This window comes from Sebastes fasciatus, chromosome 22 (assembly GCF_043250625.1).
Source record: "Sebastes fasciatus isolate fSebFas1 chromosome 22, fSebFas1.pri, whole genome shotgun sequence".
NCBI lineage: Eukaryota > Metazoa > Chordata > Actinopteri > Perciformes > Sebastidae > Sebastes > Sebastes fasciatus.
This window is the reverse complement of record NC_133816.1, coordinates 17,173,057-17,188,869: the sequence shown is the minus strand read 5'-3', so window position 1 is coordinate 17,188,869 and position 15,813 is coordinate 17,173,057. Positions and strand designations below refer to the sequence as shown.

At 45.5% G+C, this 15,813-nt stretch overlaps 1 protein-coding gene across 2 annotated transcripts in view; it reads left to right on the top strand.

The window, feature by feature from the left end:
• The window catches only part of kdm6ba (lysine (K)-specific demethylase 6B, a), a 100,692-nt gene that overhangs the window by 76,337 nt on the left and 8,542 nt on the right, over positions 1 to 15,813 (top strand). For both annotated transcript variants that reach the window (XM_074624513.1, XM_074624514.1), the window contains 9 exons: positions 9,745 to 9,831; positions 12,406 to 12,527; positions 13,104 to 13,227; positions 13,420 to 13,515; positions 13,671 to 13,974; positions 14,079 to 14,156; positions 14,384 to 14,554; positions 14,696 to 14,881; positions 15,160 to 15,738. In XM_074624513.1, coding sequence (XP_074480614.1) covers positions 13,109 to 13,227; positions 13,420 to 13,515; positions 13,671 to 13,974; positions 14,079 to 14,156; positions 14,384 to 14,554; positions 14,696 to 14,881; positions 15,160 to 15,738 — 1,533 coding nt within the window. In that variant the 5' untranslated portion in view covers positions 9,745 to 9,831; positions 12,406 to 12,527; positions 13,104 to 13,108. The remainder of the gene's footprint in view (positions 1 to 9,744; positions 9,832 to 12,405; positions 12,528 to 13,103; positions 13,228 to 13,419; positions 13,516 to 13,670; positions 13,975 to 14,078; positions 14,157 to 14,383; positions 14,555 to 14,695; positions 14,882 to 15,159; positions 15,739 to 15,813) is intronic.

The following is a 15,813-nucleotide window of genomic DNA, read 5'->3' as shown; positions in this document are numbered from 1 at the left end:
ACGTCACGCGAGTGCACGCCTCTCTGTTTTCAGAGTGCGTGTGTGTCTGTGAGAGTGCGTGGAGCTCTGTCCCTTTAAAACAAGAGCTCAGCTCAGAGCAACACGATCCTGCCTGACTGCCTGCTTTACTGCTGCTGAGCTCTGTGTGAGAAGAGAGGAGGAGAGAAACGGAGCTCGACGCGTAAAGACAAACGGAATAAAACCAGAATACAGAGAAAGAAGAAGAAGAAGAAGCTCATCAGAGAGGAGGTTCACAGTTCATGGGTGTTTGGAGAGGAAGCGACAGAGACTAACAGGGATTACTCGTCTTGTAGCTGCTCGTCGCTCAGCCGGCTCGTCGGGAATTTCTCTGCAGACTCGGAGCTCCTAACTTGCGGATACAAAGACTACACACACAAAGGATACTCGAGGAATTTCTATTTGGGAAATTATTTTTTATTTCTGGAACCATTTGAAAAAACACTTCAATGAACGGTGAGTGAGACGATACAGTAATTTATGGCTAATTTCATAAGACACAAAAAGGACTTCATATCTTTATATAGTCTTTATTACCTGTAACATTACAGATTAGTTTATCCAGAATCATATATAAGCAGCTTTCAGAGTTTGACATTGTTTAAAGATACAGTAGATCATAGTTACTATGTTATTTTGTTAGTTAGACCAGTATAGTAAAAGTTTGTTTTGGTTGTAAAGCAGCAGGCATGTTATAGTGGTCATGGAAAAGTAGGTTTTAAACATTAGATATTCTTTATTATAGGGGATTAAAAGACGCTCTGTTGTGATTCAGTACAGCAATGAGTGGATTGTTGTAATTGATCAAAGAGGAACCCCTTTGATCGTCTATAATCGATGAGGTGGGGGAATTTCTGTGTTTTTCTCATCAAACCACAGGTGACTCTTAAATCCCACGTGTGTGTCTCAATTCGGAGAATTGTTTTCCTCATATTCACGATTGATCATGTTTACTGGACATGTTTAATCATCCAGTACACGTGGAATCGGAGGAATTTCTGTAATTTTTTTTTTTTTTTATGTGAATTGGGGGGTTTCTTTGTAGATAATCCTCAATTTAAAAGTTTTTATTCTAGGGGAATCTGAGAGTAGTTCTGTTTATGTTTCAGTGCAGCCTATGTAGCCTATTTATTACTGATAATAACACTATGAGTACAAAGTAGTCGTACTAAAAGCTACATCCATTCATGAAATGGTGAAAATAACCCATGGTCCTAGTTTGGTCATTGTTTTTTTTTTTTCAATATTATATTTATTGTTTTTTTTTGTTCATTTTAAAACAACAGAACAAACGTCCCCAATAATAACATTCTCCGTACAAAATAACTTAATAAACTTAATATTAATATAAAATAAGCCAGTATAGATACAGGAAAAACATATTATATACAAAAAAATCTATATATATATGTATATATAAGTAAAAAGAAGTAAAAGACACAAGTAAAAGAAATTAAATTGAAAAAAAAATCTATTTATATATACATATATATACATACATACACGCACAAGCAGTATATACACATACAAAAACACATATACATATAATCAATTACCAAAAAATCAGTGTACAATTCCGTCATCATCCTATTCTATCCCCCTTTTCACAATCATCCTGCTCCAGCAATGAAGTTTGGTCATTGTTACCCAAAAAACTCCTGATCGTCCCATGGCTAGAAAAAGGGAAGGAGAGCTAGAGGACAGGGAGTGAAAATTGCCTGTGTAAGGAGATCTCACGCCATTGTGTGTGTGTGTGTGTGTGTGTGTAGGAGTTGGAGTGGGGGGTGGGCAGGATCACTGAGGTCTGCAGCCGTATAAAGTGAATGGATAGCTGCCACCCCCCATCACCCCCCAGTCAATCCTTACGCACACAAAGAGCCGGATTGAAAGGAAGTGATTTGCATCACCTCTCGTTTTGGTGGGGGGAGGGAGGTGGTGTTTTGGTCTTCTCCTTTAGGTCTGGGTTTCAGGGTGCACCAAAGTCTGACCACATAACATGATCTGTTATCCAATTATCACTTTGGGAACTGACTTTTTTGACTTTCAAACACCTTTTCTGTCGCTCTTATCTTGATCAGTGCTAGGACTCTATGATAATAAAGCACAGCAGGAGTCAGCTGGGCAGTGGCGGCTGGTTGGAAATGTTTCTAGGTAGGGCTAGTGTGCCACATCCAATCAATTTCACCAAACATCCCAGTATTAATGCAAAAAAAAGTGAAGGTATCAAAAACACATTACTACTTTGCAGTTAAATAATCAACTATTTTATTCCAACACTTGTAGTAAAGAATGCTTATAAAAACACAACAGTATAACATGTACTCAGTGGTGGAAAGTAACTAAGTACATTTACTCAAATACAATTTTGAGGTACTTGTACTTTACTTGAGTATTTCCATGTTCTTACAGAACATGTAAGAACATATCTTCTTTGTTTTTAAGAGTTTGCACTGAAATTACCCACCGAAATAATGCATGGTAATGAGTTCAAAATATCAAAACAAAAGAAGTCAAACGAGGATAGAGTGGAGTAGTTTTGGGGGCGTGGCAATGCCTTGTTGGAATAGACTAGTTGTTGATATTGGTGTTTGGTATGACCTCAACGCCCACAGACCTTAAACCTTATCCACCTTTTTTCTTTCCACCCCTCTTTGTGCGAGCAGTTGATGAGAATTTGTGGCAGGCTTTGGGGGGCTTATTTGTCACTTTATTGCCCCACAATAAAGGAGATCAGGAAGAGCGGAGTGTGCTGGCATGTGGTCGAGAAGAAAACAAAAAAATAAAGAAAGAAAAGCCTTTGAAGGTTCACTTCCTATCAATCAGATCGATCGGCATGGAAACCAGAGGCGTGTTTTGTCTCTTTGCGTTTGATGTCTGAGGCTGTAAAAAGTTAAACTCTCTCCACACACACACCCTCTCTCTCTCTTTGGCCGGCTCAGCTCTCCCCCCGCCCTCATTTGTCCCGTGATCTCAATAGGAGTGTGTGTGTGTGTGTGAATGAACAATCGCCGCCCATTTTACTATGAGTGATGACTAACATGGAGGGATATTAAAGTGATACACACACACACACACGCGCCAAGAGGAGGAGAGAGAGAGATGACGGTGGGAATAAGGCTGCTAACTCAACAATAGTGAGTGACTCACATGACTTGAGTAAGCAGAAGAGGAGTGTGTGTCAGGACACTTCCCACCCACACTCACCCTTTCCCCATGCGTAGCTTAGATGGGGGTGTTACCGGTTGTCTTAAGCAAATTAAGGATTACTTTGATAGAATTAAGGTTTTCCGTCTATGTGTGTGGCTGACATGGGAAATGGGTCAGTAGGCTGGCTTAAAGTGCATACTCATCTATTTCGACACTGTGATGAAACAAGAGCCGTGTGTGTGTGTGTGTGTGTGTGTGTGTGTGTGTGTGTGGGCTGTGTGACAGTACGTCAGATTTCGGGGGGGTTCCTTTGTTGCCTGTTACAGAAAAACAAATATGCGTGTTTCAGAGGGAAGCGGGCGGGGGAAGTGATTGGATGTCACGATGAGACGTCTGTGACACCATGCTGTCGCAGCCTTTCCAGTAAAAGGGTGTCGTTTCTCCTCCTGAGAGCAAAGTCAAAACGAGAGAGATGGAAATTAAGGGAGGTGCGGGAGAACATCTGCCCCGCTGACAACTTCTCAAACACTCCCCACATTCACCCCCCCAACAGGTCAGGCGTCAAAACACGAGTTCTTCTACGTGTTTGCTGGCACAATGGTTGGAAACCAGCTGAGGAATTTCCCGTTTCTTTGTGTCAGCAGAAACGCTGAACATTTTAAAGGGGCACTATCCGAAAATCCCCCATACATTTACATGATAGACATGATGTACAGTTGTACCCAACTTGTCCAGACGGCAGGGCGAAGATTTCAGAGTTCGGTCGGGGGCCAAAAACTCAGTCAACCAAGTGTGGAATACCACCATGCAGTGTTAAGACTGCCTGCTGTGGATCCTGGTCTCTCAAAGTGTGGGCCAGACCCCAAAAAACAGGAAGCTGTCAACTTCAATATGGTTCGCCAGAGTTATTTTTAGGCATTTTTTCTATTAGACGAGAAAATGGTGAAAAGCGCAATAGAGATAAAATACATCATGCTGGCGAATATAATGTGAGCAACCTTTAATTATCATTGAGGGAAAGGAATTGGATTCCATTAATCACTAACATGTATGGATGAAGTCATGATCCTTATTACATATTTCTCATTAGTTTCTATGGAGCAGCAGGACTCTGCTGTACTGCCAGCCAACCACGAGCCTTAGACATCCATAACTATAAATATTGGTCATAAGTGCAGCTGTAGTCTTGCTGTGTTTTGGACCTGGGAACAGTAAGGAATAACAGAGCAGTATAATTCAATCCAGAAGTGAACTTACTGAGAGCGGGCAGCAATTCAAATGCAGCCACAGGCTAATGTATAACACGGCAGCATTTTGAACAGAGCATCAACAAACGAATATTGTCTGGAGATTGAATTGAGTGAGTGGAGCTGCGTTGGAGAGTAACAGGGTGTTTACGTCCTGTTCGCCTGTTCAGCCCAGTGAGAGTAAAAGGGAAAGTTTTTCCCTGTGAGTTCAGTTCCTCTCTGTTATCTCTGGCTCTTTGCCACTGATGATGATGCCACGATGGAAGGAGGGTGTGCAAACCTACACACATTGTGTGTGTGTGTGTGAGTCATACACAAAGTTTCACACACCTTGGAAAGAATGTTCTTCCTTCCTTTTTTTTGTACTTTTACCCACCTCGACCACGTCGGCAGAATAAATGATAACTCAGCCAGCGAGTGTGCATCATGGGAGATTTATAAAAGATTGGTATTTGAGGAATCTCTAAACAGGCCTTGGACTCTTCGCGCTAAATGAACAAACAACGGCGTCATAACAAAAGCGGTCATCCTGCGTCACAGTCCTGATAAAGTAAAAAATGACGGGTAATGCGTAATAACACCCACTGTAAGAACAGCGCTGCACCGGCCATCTGTACGCATTCGGTCATTAACTCTGATGCATATAGGACTCGCACACATGTCCGTGTTGTTTTTGTTATTCATACACAGAATGCTGATGAGACATAATGTTTTGGAACGATGGAGGAAGAGGATGGTACGTCAGGTCAGCTTGCCCCGTGTCGCCGTAAACATGTTGATCGGTAACGACCTCTTATAAACCCTGTTATGAATTCTTCTCTGTGGCCATCTCTGCCTCTCTAGCTTAGTTTAATAACTGTTAGTGAAGACGCGACCGGTTCCCTTGGCAACTGTTACCAAGGGAGCAGAGTCTCTCGTCTTGTTTAGTGCATTTCAGAGCTAGTCGGAGAGTGTGTGTGAGTCCTGGATGTGGAAGAGAAGCACCTGAAGAGACAGAGGCAGGGGGATTTTGCCGTTCTGATGTTGAGGCTGTTTTTCCTATGAAAAAGAGGCAGCGTGATGTTCTGATTTTGTCCTGAGCTTTTCTTAGATATGTTATTGAGAATAATCACCCAGATAAGCAGAAAGAAAAGTTCGGGGGCTTTTGAGGTTGCTCAAGCGTGGAAATCGAGAGTGACGACGATCAAGTCATTGTCAGTTTGTTGGTCGCCGCCCACGTCCTCTTAGGTTTCCGGTTTGTTGGGATTTACACAGTGTTTTCCTTTCTTTAGAGCCACAAGCCAGGTGTTGACTCATTCTCTTTTTTCTGTCTTACACACACACCTCAATTCAGACGGGAACATGGCACCAAAAAGTGTGAAGTCTGTCGAGAAATCCAGGCTGACGTTTCCTCTGTAACAGAGTTTCTGTTGAAAATGAAACGGGGAGTCACTGGAAGGAGGAGTCATCCAGCACACACACTCATTCTGCCATCATATGCTTGTCATTCACTTTTACCAGAAGCTAAAAAAGAGTACAGACAAGGCTTTTCACATAACACCCAGGGTCAGATGGCTTTTCAAGTCAGCTCCTGTCTCGTTTTTGTCGCTTGTGTTAGTCATGAGTTGGACACATGTGCCGTTCACATAGGACTGTGTGTCTGAGGTGTATTTTAGGAGTGAAACCGGGCAGGTTTTTGAATTAACTCCTTGTTTCACATCATCAGTCACACTTTCATCTATTTTATTACAGTCAAAAAGCTTTTGCAGACACACTAAACACACACAGGTCCTATCTTTACAACAGGAAGCCTTCAAACCCCTCCCCAAGGCCTCTCTTTCTGTCTCACACACACACACACACACACACACCCCTCAGGGAGGCCTGCTTCCTGTGGTTGTGACGACAGCTTCCTCTCCCCTCTGAGCTCTGTTCCCCTTCTCTTTAACGTCACACTCACACGTGCATCTGATCTCTGTGAGATAAAAAAAAAAAAAGAGATGCACCACACTAACCCAGTTGTGTGCTGTCAGTCACAGGCCCCAGATGTCAGGGTGGTAAGTGCAGGAGACAAAAGGGGCCTCATGTTTTTCTACCAGCCCCCTTCATCCTCCTCCTCCTTGTTCTTTTTTTTCCACAAACAGATCAAAATAAAGTAGGCCAACTGTTTCACGTCAGCGTGTTTTTTAGAATAAAAAATAGATGGAAAAAGAGGTGGTGACCACCAACAGCCAAAACGAGGCAGCGTTTGGTTGGTGGTTGCTGCTAACCTGAAGCTTAGCGCTGTTTCAAAATCAACTGAATGTTGAAATAAGAAGCATCGACCCAGCAGAGTTAAAATGTGAAGATTTTGGCTCTTCCGTTCCTTGTGTTTTGGCCTGAGTGTCGAGCAGATGTGAGGGAGGCTGCACATAAGCCAGAGGAGACTAAATAAGACAAATAATATATCTGTCCTGTTATGGCGTGCTGCTGCTGAGCGTGGAAGGCCTGGGTGTAACTGGGTGAAGGGTTCGGTAGGTCAGTGCTCTGTCCCCTGGAAGAAGGGTTGTGTTGTTGAGATGGATGCTAGCAGGAGATAATCGTCCATCACGGAGGTCAGATGCCTCTGTGTTTGTGCGCAGGAACAATGTTTGTTTGCCGTGTCCTCGGCTGACCCACACTGCCTGTGTGTGTGCGATGGCTTAAACAGTGTCCTCTGATTTTTTGTGTAAGGATGTGGACGTGATGTAGTTAGACCGCATCACAGTATTGGAACGGCATGCGCTGACGTTTGCACACGCACAAACAAGCAAACGCGCACACACACACACACACATACAAGGGGGCCTGGCAAAGAGCCGGGGGAGGACGGATGCTGGCGAGAGAGAGAGAGAGAGAAATGCTTGGTGTTTCCTTCAGAACGCGATCTCTATCTGGGACTGATTATGTAATGGCCAAATGGACTAGAGAGGGCGAGGGAGGACACAACAAAGAGAGGGAGAGGGAGGGAGACAGGCCCATGCATGGCCTTTCCGTCATCCTCTACCACAAACTCATTGCTGCCAGAACTTTTCCCTTCGCTCTGTTTTTGCTTATCTGCCATTTCTCCCAGCCTTATCTGGTTTCATCACTTATCACACAGTGACTTTACCAGGACAGTAACACTCTCCAGCTGCCTGCCATCGCCCCCTCGAGCTTTTAGTTGTCACTGGTCTCATCCTCTGCTTTTTTTAAATTATTTATATGCTCACTCACTCCAGCACTCTCAGTGTAAACTCTCTGTTTACCCGTTTTTCTCAGGCAATGGATATTTTTTGCAGTGTATGGCCTTACTTGCCCTGCCTCCTCTCGTCTCTCTCCAGTCTATTTTCCTCTCATGGCCTCAGTGTGGTTGTCTGGCTGGGGACCAGAGCAGCCCGGTGGTTGGCAGAGAAGGGTGTGGGCGAATACATTAAGGCTACTGCACAGAGACAGACGTCATTTGAACATCTTAATTTCAGCCATTTGTTTCCCCCCCCCGCCCCATCTCATGTTAGTAGTGACTGAGCAAGTTTCCCCTGTGCCCGGCCACAAGCGTGTGACTTTGGTTTGTTTGTCACATGGGATTACGGTGGGTTCATTTATTTAGTTTCTTTGTTGGATTCAACAGAGCTCCTTTTATTTTCTACCGAGCTTGCTCTTTGGTGTGGTTCGACGTCGGTTGGCAAAGCCTCCTGCTTGGCCCCGCCTCCCAGCTGATAGCCGGCGTTGCCGGGACAACAACCAACAACGAGGGTGTTGACAGGAACGGCTCTTTGATGTGTTGTGTCAAGGGGGGGATTTCACTTGAAGATGTACCGTGGGGAAATTTTCTGATGTAACAGTGAATTGCGTAATTGAAGAATATAATAGCTGTGTATACTTTAACTGAAGAGACTAGCAGAGCAGCAAAGATCCTTAAATGACTTCACTCACTGTACTCAGCTGTACGGAGGAACGCTACAGCTTGTTGTGGTTGAATTGGCCTGAAAGTGAAAGCAATCACACTCAAGCATGTGCAGCATTCAGAGTGCCACTGAGGTTGAATAATAACTGTTTTTGTTTACACATTAAGGTGATCAACAGATTGATCAACACAACAGAATTTGCCTCATCATTTCTCTTGAACTTGCGGTTTGATTCTCGGCCGTGAAACCCCCCCTGCAGCTAGTCATCGCATCCTGTTTGTCTATCTAAACATGCATCATACCATGCGGCGCGCTGCATAGGAAGCAGAAATGACATCACGAAGTCCGAGAAATTCCCACTGTTGTCACATCAGCGGCGGCGCAGGAACACGCCCCCGGTCACCTGACTGTAAGTGGTGTCCCAGGAGGGCGGAGTTTAGGGCCAGCGGTTTGGGGTAAGCCCTCATTCGGAACGCTGAGTCATCAGGGGGTTCCCCGAAAAGTGAAATGCTCACACACACTCTCACTGTTTCCTCCGTACAGTACTGAGCGCTAACTCATAGCTGGTATAACCACATTTCATCACTTCGGTATCATCTGATAGAACCCGAGCTGGTATGTAACACTGTCTGCCGTCTGTGTACACTATCTGCTTTCAGAGTACTGAGTTTCTCACACTGCGCCGGTAGAGTGGCTGTGAGCAACGTGATAGCCGGGGTAGAAACTGGAATAGGCGACCGTTTGGTCACAACAGACATAAACACACAGCCCGTATAAACGTGGTAATTACAAGCTCGCCACTGTGTCCCTGTTTGCACTCACCAGTCACAGCTGGGTCTCTTGCTTAGATTTCTCTCTTTCTTCATTTTTCAAATTTCAAAGTCACACTCTCCTTCCCTCTCTCCTTTCTCTATTATGTGTTTTGTTATTTTCCTCATTGCCGCTCTTTCACATGCGATAGTTGACGTAGCCGGCCCAGCTCTTCCTGTTAGATCAGCCTTGTTTGTGTGTCTGGCCGCCTGTTAAGCTGCACAGTCAGTCTCACCATTGTGTCTGTGCGAGAATAGAAAGAGAGAGTGAGCGAACAAGAGCCTCCCCCCCCATCCTCGCTCCCATTGTGTCGGCCTCCCTGCTGATTTAGCCCTTCGCCTCTGAGCCACCCTCAAGTTTTCCACTCTGCTTTGACACCAGGTGTCACCTCAGAAGTCAGGAAGAATGTGAGTAAGTCTGTGTGAGGGTTTGGTGACGATTCTCCATCTAGAAAGTGAGAAAAGAGAAGGATAAAGAGGTCGTTGGTTCATATTGAAAGCAAACACCACCCTCAGCCATGAATCTATCATATGAGGCTTCATATATTATCATACTCCTGAGTATTGTGTTTACCGTTGGCTTCACGTTGTTTTTTATGACAGCTTGACATGAATGTTTTTGTCTCCTCTGTCTTTCAGGGTTGCGGAGACCCCAGGGAGATGATTGGCAGCCGAAGCTGAGACATAACACAACTGTGAATCAATAACTTGGTGCTACTCTAAAAGGTACGCTCAGCATGAGTGTGTGTTTGTATCAGTTTGTCTTGAAGCACGTCATGTGTAGCCTTGACAGTTAAACGCCAGCCTATCTTCACATAGCAGCACAGCCTGGTGGAGGATGATCCCCGTGAGTCTGAAGGGGAGGAGATAGATGTGTGTGTGTCACTGCATAGCACCACTTCTGACAAGCTAAAAGTGTACGGTGTTTGAAATATCCCCTACTGGGCTTTAAATAGAGAGAGAGAGATCCAGAGTTGGTGGGAGGAAGAAAGGCAGAGAAGAGGAACTGGTGGGAGGAAGGACTGCGTATGGCCAGAGCTAATTTAGGAAAACTGGTGGAAGAGTGCTGTGCTGAGCAAGAGGATGAATCATTCCTGTGTGTGTGCTTGTCTGTTACTGTCCAACTAATGCGTTATATTTCAAAATGTTTTCATGTATAATGCCTTGTAATATAACAAATAGTAGTATATAAAGTTGGAGAGTAACAAACATTTACCTTAGACTGTATACAAGAAGTAGACGTAGTGACCATGACGTCACCCATTGGTATGTGGACTGCCGTTTTGAAGCCTCGAGTTAAGCAGTTTGGCCGTTGCAACCAGAAGTGACACGCGAGGGTGGAGCTAAGTACAACCGAATGCTCAATAAGACGTTTTTAGGTGACCAAAAATGTTACAATTAACTTTTATGAATTGAAAACACACTGTGAAAGGGTTAGAGTTGTAAGACGCAGACGAAAACACAGACAACTCATGGTAGCCACGCCCTACAGCGTACACTGCTTTATGGTCTATTTAGATCTAAATGGGACCATAATTTACTAAATGAACATCATGCTGTATTGAAGAAGACTTGAAACTAGCCTTTTGAGACCATAAACTCATGTTTACGATGTTTACTGAGGTAATAAATCAAGTGAGAAGTAGGCTCATTTTCTCATAGACTTCTATACAATCGGACTTCATTTTGCAACCGGAGGAGTCGCCCCCTGCTGGCTGTTAGAAAGAATGCAGGTTTAAGGCACTTCCGCATTGGCTTCACTTCTCAGACTCCGGAGTTGCCCACTGACATGCACACACAGGTTATGTTTCATTTCTCTTGCCGTTGAACAACTTTTTTACTTTTTCGTTACACTCCCACGATGATGGAAATCAAATATACCTGTCTAATAGTCATCTTTAAACTGGTGTCATCCAAATAAGAGTCAGGAGATTGAGGTGGGATATTGCTGTTTTTGGTTAATTCAGCTTTATTCTAACAATCAATTTAACAAGATGACAAAACATTATGATTTTAAGTGATTTTATCTGTTACATCTTCAGTGCAAGTATGTGTTTGTTAACACTAGTTTTTAACAGCAGTGGTGAATGTGTAGGTGCGAATACATCCCTCTCAGGTTTTCTCTTTTGTTGTATTTTTTTTAATCGAGCTACTTTGAAACACGGACTTCTTTGTATCTTGACACCTTCTGTCTTTTGTACTGTGTGCGTGCGTGTGTGTGTGTGTGTGTGTGTGTGTTTCAGAAAGCAGGGAGGGGAGGGAGTTATCTCTCGGCTTCTTTTATGTGTTTTACCCTCAACCGCTTTTCCTTTGTGTCGTCTCCGTGTATGCGTGTACATGTGTGCGTGTGGGAAGGTGTGTGTGGGCGTTTTTCATGGCACCGTTCCTACTCTCCACTCCACTCCGCCTCCCCTCCATCCCTTCCCTCTTCTCCATCTCCATCTCTTCTCCTTAATCTATCCCTCCATCCTGCTCAGACCGTCTGTCGCTGCTGCCCCCCTCTCCCTCTCCATCACGCCTGCCGTAATGAGATTAAACCTTAGTGTATCCACCGGGCATGCACATGCACGCACACTTCATACACACACCCTTCAGAGCGCTGCTGCAGCACACACACACACACACACACACACACACACACACACACAATCATCCACTTAAGAGAGCACACTATTCTCCCTCACATGCACTAAATCAGCACAAGCCCGACACGACCGTGCAGCTTGCACACTTGGCATCGCTTCCAACACCACACACACTCACACAGACACACTTGGCGTGTGACCAAGGCCTCTCACTCTATAGTCTTTCCCTCTGTCTCTTGTTATCAGGAGGCCCATGGTAAGGATTACAGTAACCCCAGGTCTGTCCTCATAGGTGAGCTCCCCACTGAGCCATCTGGGCCTCAGTAATAATCCTTGTTCTGTACCGACCGGCTCACTGGCGCCTCCTACAGGCCGACTGACTCATAGCAGACAGCTACAGACAAAGACATCCATCATGATTTAATACAAATTTAAGGTATTCTAATGCTGCTTGAGGTTATCCAAACTAGAGCAGAATCAGAGGACGTTTCGGTGGTGAGAATTACATGTAATAAATGGTTTAACTGCCCTATATTCTACTTATACCCTCCCCTCTCTGCTGGCAAGCTCTCCAGCTCACACACATACACGCACCAACTAGCCTATACAGTAGAGAGCCCGCTGGCATTTATTGACTTTTCAGTGTGTCTCTGTCTCGCTCGTTCTCATAGTGGCTCTCCTGTTCTTCTCTCTCTCTCTCTCTCTCTCTCTGTAGCTAACAGGCTTTGGGGTTCTCGGTGCTAAAGACAGAGGAGTCTGACAGCCCAGATATTCTCAGTGTTGGAGTGAGGCCCTCTCTGTGCTGCAGTGGAGGGCTTCACAGACACAGCTAGTCTGGTGAGTAGGAGCTCTCTATTTCACTTTAATGACAGACATTGTGATTTATGTATATGATATACAGTACGTACTTGTAACAGGAGAGACTTCAGATAACAGGTCTAAAGCACACTGGAGCACACGGATTTAAGGCTTATTCAAAGACTAACATTTCGACGCCAACTGCATCTTCATCAGAGTCAAACAGATCTGAGACTGATATCCTCTTAAATAACCTCCCCTAGTTGGGAACTGATTCAGCATAGGCTGGAAAAATGGGGCAGGGAACAATAAGCTGCATGTAGGCAGGTTAAACAATCATACATCATGTCATGATAAAGTGAAAAAGTAATTACATTTCTGAGTCTCAGCTACAGCCTATCATTTTGAGGAACTAGTAGTTGTAGTGCAATAGATTTTTAAGGTAACCCGTCGAATCCTGGTGTTTGTTGCATAATGAGAAGTCTGTCATTTGACCACAAATCTACCATGGAAGCCATAATACTGAAAACGTTTCATTATACTGTTAGTCCACATTGGGTTTTCTGTATGAAAGCATGTGAGTAAACTAAATGACGGTATTGCTTTCATCTACAGGCTGGATGCATCACGCAGTAGAGCAGTTTGGCGGGCGTGGCACACGGGATTCCTTCCCTTTGGACGGACTCAACCGGGGACCATGGGCTCCCGTGGGCGGCCGTGCCTGGCAGCCATCTGCCAGGTCTGTGTCCATGACAACGCATAACACACAAACCTTTACGAACCCCTTTTGTTTACTTTAATCCATCCAGCTTTAACCTGTAATTAAGTTTTTACGGCAGAACTGAAGTAAAAGCTCAAATGCACTTAACAGCCTGGGTGTAAAAGCTGCTAGGAAAGGTCATCTGACTCTACTGTGCCTGTTACTCACCAGGTGTTCGCCTGGAATGAACCAACACCAGCTCCTTTCCCATCTACCTCCTGGTCCTATGGGCGGACTGAACCATCCCAGTAAATTCTTTAATAATGGGTAAGTCATGCACAAAATCATCAGTGAAAGAACTGCATTTAGAAAGCAGAGGGTAATTTACAGAAAATGATACGATGAAGCAAGTGTGTGGTGTAATTTAGATCTGTTTGTTGTAATGTTGTTTAACCCTCTCGTTTGTTTTTTTGGCTGACCAGGCCCATGCGAGGAGGCGAGAAGCTTGAGCTCCCACAGGCCATGTTACCAGGTCTGCAGAGGGAGCAGCAGAGACCTCCTCCTCATCATCTTCACCATCCACCTCCCCACAGAGCATGGGAGCAACTAGGTCAGCTGTATGAATCCCACCTCCCTCCTCAAGGAAACCATGTTGTCCCGCTGCCCAATGAGCATTCGCTTCGTCTCCATAATGGAGGCTACGCAGCTAGCGGCGGGCCTCCCCCCAACCCCCATCTTCCCCTCAACCCCCATCTTCCCCCCAGCAGGCCAAATCAACTGCTGAAGGTGAGTGACAATACCACAGCTGATATCATGTTGGATTTATGCACCGACAGGTTTTCAGAGATGAAAGAATGACACGGTTGTGTTGTCTTTACGGTCTGCTTTAGTTCGGGGGTCCTCAGGAGCAGCATGGTCCCCGGGGTCCACCACTGCTGGGAGAGGAGATGTGGGCTCAGGTGCATCAGGTAGGAGCTCTCTAATTGGCTATCATCATGTTTCATCATCCATATAGACGTACCACAATCTCTGTTCTGCCTGTCATTTCTGCTGCAACCAGACAGATGAAAGACGATTCAAAGCCATCGTCACTGAGCTTCGGTTTAATATTTTAGTTTCTGAACCGACACCGCAATAGTTGCACTAGTTGTCTTCATCTATAACGACACTGATCCTTTCATTTTTCTGTTCACAGCAGAGGGGCTACCCTGGGAAGATGCTTGGGGGTCAGCTGAAGAGACCAGGCCCTCCATTGGGAGAGCACTCTGTTATCCAGCACACTCCTCCGCCATCCATGCACCCGTCCTCCCGCCCAACTCCAGAGGACTGTCCCAGCCCCAGCAAGAGGAAAAAGAGTACAGATCAGGTAACTACATTTGTTCCTGTTATAAAACAGCCACGCGGAGGGGACATTTAGATCCTCAATTCTAGATTTTATCGCAAATTTAGTTTGTTGTTGGTCAGATCTTTGAGTGGTAAATATTGTTATGTCCCGCTCCCTGTGCAGGTATCCCATCCCGGGCTGCAGCGTTTCCCTGGCCAGCCTTTGCTATCTCAGCACCAGTCATCAGTCCACCACCTCCCTCCAAAAGCTGCCTTCTGGAACCCCCTACACAAGAACAACAGCACTCCTTGGCAGCCGCAGACGCCTGACCGCAAGAACCCACAATCGCAAGAGTTCCAGCTCCGAACAGTAAGAAAACATCCCTTCATTAGATATATGGTACTTGGAGCCGGGGGTTAATATTTTACTATCGACCGCAGTCAATAGGAAGACCTTTATTGGATTGAGTGGTGCCATAAACATGTATTGATTCTATTAGCTGTCTGAACCTGACAGAGGGTTGTAAATAACACCGTGCCCAAAATTGATTTCCTTTTCTCTCGCTAAGTGCAGCAGTGATCAGATCCTTTGTTAGTTTTATATTAGTTTAATCATCTTGTGTTGTTCCGTCTGTCTTGTATAATCAGGAAACCAACAAACAAGGAATGGGTAGCTACGCCCAAAAGTCCTCTCCTGCCTCTTCCACCCCTGCAAACCTCTCCCCTCCAACAAACACCTCCCCGGGAAGCTACAACCAGGGATGTCCTCCTCAGCTCCAGAAAGACGCATTCCAACCTCAGGCTGTAAACCAGCAGTCCCCTCACTCCTCCTACTCCAGCCCCAGCTCCAAACTGGGACTAGCTCCACCCTGCCAGGCCATGGAGCCTCGTGGTCCTCACGGTCCTCACAACCAGAGAGGCCCTCTCATTGGGGGCCAAGGTGGCAGCCAAGCTACCTCTCACACGGCACCTACCCCAACCAGGGGAGACAGAGATCAACACCTACACGCCCAGTCGTCACCAGCAAACCCTCCTGCAACCAGCAACAGCAGCAGCAGTGTGCCTTACAGCCACTTCCAGCCTCATCCAGGGCTGGGGCACAAGGGTTCCCATCCTCCTCCTCCTCCTCCACCTCCTCCTGCCAGCAGCACCTCAGTACCTCAGCATCTGCAAAGTGGGCCCCAGGAGGCCTGGAGATACCAGAGCAGGCCCAGCAGTCACTCCCTAGTGAGTATTAGTCATTCATGCTGTAGCTCATTTGCACCAGTGTGTTCTTCTGCTGTTTGATTTGACAATTCATCT